Source organism: Trichosurus vulpecula, chromosome 9 (genome assembly GCF_011100635.1).
Source record: "Trichosurus vulpecula isolate mTriVul1 chromosome 9, mTriVul1.pri, whole genome shotgun sequence".
Classification (NCBI taxonomy): Eukaryota; Metazoa; Chordata; class Mammalia; order Diprotodontia; family Phalangeridae; genus Trichosurus; species Trichosurus vulpecula.
Genome location: NC_050581.1, coordinates 1,747,344 through 1,753,305, shown reverse-complemented (window position 1 = coordinate 1,753,305; position 5,962 = coordinate 1,747,344). Strand labels below are relative to the sequence as shown.

The following is a 5,962-nucleotide window of genomic DNA, read 5'->3' as shown; positions in this document are numbered from 1 at the left end:
TTACCTGTAAATACGGAATCTGGCGTTTACCTCCCTGTCCATCTGCTGCCAGTCTTCCTGTTGTTCGTCTTAGTGAATAAGAATGGGAAAATCAGCCTCTAAACCTCAGACTCCATTAGATTGTATGCTATCCCATTTTGATGCATTTGTTCATTCAGGGTATGGTGTTAAAGTGACCAAGAGAAAACTGTCAACTTTATGTAGGTTTGAGTGGCCAACCTTCGGTGTAGGATGGCCCCCGGAGGGAACATTAGATAGAGGGGTTGTGGGGGCGGTACACCGAGTAATAACAGGGGATCCAGGACACCCGGATCAGTATCCTTATATTGATATATGGTTGCAACTAGTCACGTGTCCCCCTCCCTGGTTGAAAACCTGTACCTTTCAAAATGGTATTAGAGTATTGGTTGCTCGACCCCTAACTCCTAAGGGGGTCCAGAAACGCCCTGAGGCTCCTGTTTTCCAGGCGCCGCCGGAAGATATGGAGCCTCCCTTAGCCTGTACCTCTGAGCTCCCTGCAGTTTCCCAAATCCTGGCGAAAGATTCCCCCTCCAGACCGCCACCCTATCGCCCTTCCCCTTCGTCTCCCACAGTTCCTGACAGGTCCCCGAGAAAGGGACTCTACCCTCCCCTTCCCGATAATGTGGAGTCCTCCAAGTTCTCCGACACCTCAGCCTTGGATCCGGTCCCCACTCTGTCTCCATCTTGCACCCGGGGAGGGGTTCCCTATGCCTTGGCTGCCTCTTTTACTAATCCCTCTACCAAACTCCCAGACCCAACCCCCATTCTCCCTCTCAGACAGACTCTCGGGCCAGAAGGGACTTCTTCCTTGGTATATGTCCCTTTTTCATCAAGTGACATTTACAATTGGAAAACTCAGAACCCTCCTTTCTCTGAAAAACCCCAGGCCCTTATTAGCCTGCTCGAGTCTGTTTTTCAGACCCATCGCCCCACCTGGGACGATTGTCAGCAACTCCTTACTACCTTGTTTACGACAGAAGAGAGGGATAGGATAAAAAGGGAGGCAAAGAAGGCTGTACTGGGAGCCACCGGGGGTCGCCCTGAGGACCACCAGGATGAGGTCGAGGAAGCTTTTCCCTCTATCCGCCCTAACTGGGACCCGGCCAGTCGGTGAGACCTTAACTCCCTTAGTAATTACCACAAGTATCTGCTTCAGGGCATGAAATCAGCTGCAAGGAAACCAACAAACCTTACTAAAATCTCTGAAATCAGGCAAGGACCCGACGAGGCTCCTGGAGCCTTCTTGGAGAGGTTATATGAGGCCTACCGGACCTACAGTCCCATTGACCCAGAGGCCCCAGAAAACAGAAGGGCTATTAACGTGGCATTTGCCACCCAATCGGCCCCGGACATCCGAAAAAAGCTCCAGAAACAGGAGGGTTTTGAGGGAATGGTCATATCTCAGTTAGTGGAGATAGCTCAGAAGGCTTTTTACAATAGAGACACCCCTACAGATGTGACTAGTAAGCAGTGTGCTAAAGTTGTGGTAGCAGCCCTCCAGTCGCTGAACGGGAACGGGAAAAGGGGGCGTCAGTCCCTTCCTCGCAGCCGCCTTAATAAGAACCAGTGTGCTTACTGTAGGGAGTTTGGTCATTGGAAAAACGAGTGTCCCCAAGGAAAAGGAGGGAGGGCTCACTCACCCTCAGTGCTGGTCACGACCAGTCAAGCCTAGGGGTGCCCGGGTTCCACCCCCACTGGTTCTAAGGAACCCCGGGTTCAGCTTTTAGTTGGGGGACATCCAGTTAACTTTTTGGTCGATTCAGGGGCCGCACATTCTGTGCTCAAGACCCCATTAGGCCCCTTGTCAACCCGATCCACGTCTGTCCAGGGAGCTACAGGACAAGCTGCCTTTTTCCCTTGGACCACTGATAGAGTGGTTGACCTTGGCACAGGAACGGTAACCCATTCTTTCCTTGTCATGCCTGAATGCCCATACCCACTTCTTGGACGAGACCTTCTCCATAAACTCAGGGCTACTATCTCTTTTTCTACGCCATCCCCCACTTTCACCTTCGCCCTGCCTGAGGGAAACGTTCCCAAAGGGTCTCTAAATACTGAAATCACTCTGCCGCTTTCGGCTGAGTACCTTCTTGCTGTGACCCCTGCGGCACTTCCCCACCTTTCCTCTCCCTCTCCCCTGCTTTCTCTGTTACAACAGGACTTTCCCAAGGTCTGGTCTGAATCCAATCCCCCAGGCCTGGCTGCGCATCATCCCCCAGTGGTGGTTCAGCTCCTTGCCTCAGCTGCTCCCATTGCTGTTAGGCAATACCCTATGTCACAGGAGGCACACCGAGGCATTTCTACACACATCCGACGTCTCCAAGACCACGGGATCCTAGTGCCCTGCTCTTCCTCTTGGAATACTCCTCTGCTGCCTGTACGGAAGCCCCGTTCCAAGGATTTCCGCCCTGTCCAGGACCTAAGGGAAGTCAACAAGCGGGTAGAAACCTTACCCTCTGATGTCTCCAACCCATACACCTTACTTAGCCTTCTTCCTCCAAATAAGGTTTGGTATACTGTCCTTGATCTGAAGGACGCTTTTTTTCTCTATTCCTTTAGCCCCCGTTAGCCAGCCTCTCTTTGCATTTCAATGGCATGACCCAGATGGGGCGTATTCTGGACAACTTACTTGGACTCGGTTGCCTCAAGGGTTTAAGAATTCTCCTACTCTTTTTAGTGAAGCCCTTCATAATGATTTGGCACCCTTCCGTCTGGAACATCCTTCTTGTACCCTCCTGCAATATGTAGATGATATACTGTTGGCTTCTAGCTCTTATGATGAGTGCCTGACCTCTACCCGTGCCCTTCTGTCCCTTCTGCAGTCTTTGGGATATCGTGTGTCTGCAAAGAAAGCACAATTGTGCCTCCAGTCTGTTTCTTATCTAGGCTACATTCTACGGGAGGGGCAGCGATCTCTCTCTCCTGAGCGGGTAAGGGCAGTACTGGCTATCCCTATTCCATCTACTAAGAAACAGGTGAGGGAATTTCTAGGTGTGGTTGGATACTGCAGGATGTGGATTCTTGGGTTTGCTGATCTGGCCAAACCCCTTTACTCTGCTTCCTCCGGGCAGGGGCCCCTTGTTTGGGGGGAAGCTGAACAAGCTGCTTTTGATAACCTCCGTCATGCCCTTCTCTCTGCACCAGCCTTGGCACTCCCTGATATCCACAAGCCTTTCCACCTCTTTGTGACGGAAAAAATGGGAATAGCCAAGGGTGTCTTAACACAGCCATTGGGACCATGGAAGCGGCCTGTGGCATATCTTTCTAAACGCCTTGATCCCGTAGCCTCAGGATGGCCGCCCTGCCTCCGGGCTATAGCAGCTACTGCTCTTTTAGTCAAGGAGGCTGATAAGTTGTCCTTTGGTCAAAACCTCTCTATTTCAGCCCCACACTCGGTTGAGACCCTCCTCCGCTCCTCGCCAGATCGCTGGCTCTCCCACTCTCGCCTCACTCACTACCAAGCACTCTTATTAGACCACCCTCGCTTGACTTTTATTCATACAGGAGCCCTTAACCCGGCTACCCTGCTACCTGACTCTGATCTGTCTGTCCCTATCCATGATTGTCATCAACTTCTTGACCAAGTCCAATCTGCTCGTCCTGATTTGACAGATGTTCCTCTCTCGAACCCAGACTTGATACTCTTTACCGATGGAAGTAGTTTTGTTAAAGACGGTGTCCGCTATGCTGGAGCCGCTGTCATTTCCTCTCCATCTCTCAATGTTCTTTGGTCAAGCCCCCTCCCCTCCGGATCCTCCGCCCAGAGGGCTGAACTCATTGCTCTTACCCAAGCCCTCCGTCTTTCGGAGGGAAAATCTGTTAACATCTACACTGATAGTCGCTACGCTTTTGCTACAGCCCATGTCCACGCTTCTTTGTATCGAGAACGGGGCTTGCTCACTTCTGCTGGTAGGGAAATCCGCAACAAATCTGAAATTCTAGACCTTCTTGACGCTCTCCAACTCCCTTCACGGCTTGCTATTATCCATTGTCCTGGTCACCAGACTGGTGACTCCCCTGAAGCCCTGGGCAATCCAGCTGCTGATTCTGCTGCTCGGCTCTCGGCCACTTCTTCCCTCATTGCCCCCTTGATGCCCACCCCGCTCCCTCCCAGTCCTGTCTATTCCTCCTCGGATGATTCCTTCGCTATCCAACAGGGAGGGGTGAAGGAAGGATCATGGTGGGTCATAGAGGACAAAATTTTTATTCCAAAAGCTTTAGCAAGGGAATTGATTAGAGAAGTCCATGACTCAACTCACCTGGGATCTAAGAAAATGCACCAGCTACTTGAGAGGTATTACATCCATAATATAACAAATTTGATACAAGATGCAGTAGATCGGTGCACAGTATGTGTCCAAGTAAATGCAAAACAAGGCAAAAAGGCCCCGTTGGGGGTACGAGTTAAGGGCTGTGCACCAGGGGAGGCCTGGGAGGTAGATTATACGGAAGTTAAGCCACCTGCAGCAGGATATAAATACCTCTTAGTCTTTATAGACACTTTCACAGGTTGGGCGGAAGCCTTCCCCACTAGAAATGAGACTGCCCAAACCGTAGTGAAGAAGATCCTGAATGAAATCTTACCCCGATTCGGATTGCCTTTTAGGATTGGTTCTGATAATGGCCCCTCATTTACTGCTAAAATTTCCCAAGGTATATCTAAGGCATTGGGAATAGACTGGAAACTACATTGTGCATATAGGCCTCAGAGTTCAGGCCAGGTAGAAAGAATGAATCGTACATTAAAAGAGTGCCTTACAAAACTTTGTTTGGAAACGGGTGAAAATTGGGTAACATTGCTTCCTCTTGCTCTCCTCCGGGTGAGATGCACCCCAAACAAACTGGGTTTGTCCCCCTTTGAAATTCTTTACGGGAGGCCGCCTCCCATTTTACCTGCTGTAAGAGAAGACTTGATAGCAGAAGCAACTAACTCCTCTATTATTAAGTTCCTTCAGGGTCTCCAAGAAACCCAGAACTCACTCCACAAGCGGGTGCGAGACGCGCTGCCCATCCCGACCTCCAACCCTGTGCATAAATTTCAACCAGGCGATACTGTTTTTGTCAAGAAGCATACCGCTACAGATCTTGCCCCGAAGTGGAAAGGGCCACATACTGTAATTCTCACCACACCCACCGGAAGGTTGATAACATCTCTGCCTGGCTTCATCACAGTCGAGTCAAAGCAGCCCCGCCTGAGAAATGGAAAGCGGAGTCCCTTGGAGATCCACTAAAGATAAGACTGTCTCGCTCCTCATCCTGATTTTCCTGCTCTACCCTTATGTTTCTCCCCAAAACCTCCACGCCCCAAAAATCGACCTGGACTGGGTGGTCACCATACAAAAAGGACAATCTTGGACTTTTAGCAATTCCAGCCGCATCTTTCTCCCCCTCAACACTTTGTTTCCCAGATCTAAAGGATCCCCGGCAGTGGTGGGTTTTTTACTCTGCACTGATTCAGGGTGCCCGGCTCTCTGTACTTGTGACTGTGTCTCAACTGACCCTAAGGGATCCCTATGTGAACGGGCGGGAAGTAAGGGGGGTCCAGATCCATTGTTTCGCATCCAAACAAATGGAATTGACCTTAATATCATTATTCAAAATCCCTCAGACCCTATCTGGGGAACACAAGTTTCCCGGACCTTAGCCCTCTTTCAGTTCAATTGGGGAAAGGGTAAGAATGGGAGATTTGAACTAGGAGATAGGATGACTCTCACTGTGAGCAGTGGAGATAAGGCCCCTCCTGTACCATCATCCCCTATAGGACCTCTAGAATCAGTCCTCAAAGGTCTAAGTCCACAGCTCCCAGGTGTCCCAAATATCCCGGTACCCCCAGATGTCCCAGGTGACCCAGATGTCCCAAATGTCCCAAAGCCTCCCGAGATGCCAGTAGGCTCAGGAGCACCAGTCTCTGTCCTGTACCCGCCGCCCATCCATTCCCCCA

General features: G+C 50.7%; 1 protein-coding gene across 1 annotated transcript; it reads left to right on the top strand.

The window, feature by feature from the left end:
• Positions 1–481: 481 nt before the first annotated feature.
• On the top strand, positions 482–5,297 carry LOC118831120. The gene is given in 3 exon segments (XM_036738278.1): positions 482–2,560; positions 2,562–5,154; positions 5,157–5,297. Coding segments are annotated over 3 exon segments (4,797 nt in total). The 3' UTR covers positions 5,282–5,297.
• The last annotated feature ends 665 nt before the right edge of the window (positions 5,298–5,962 follow it).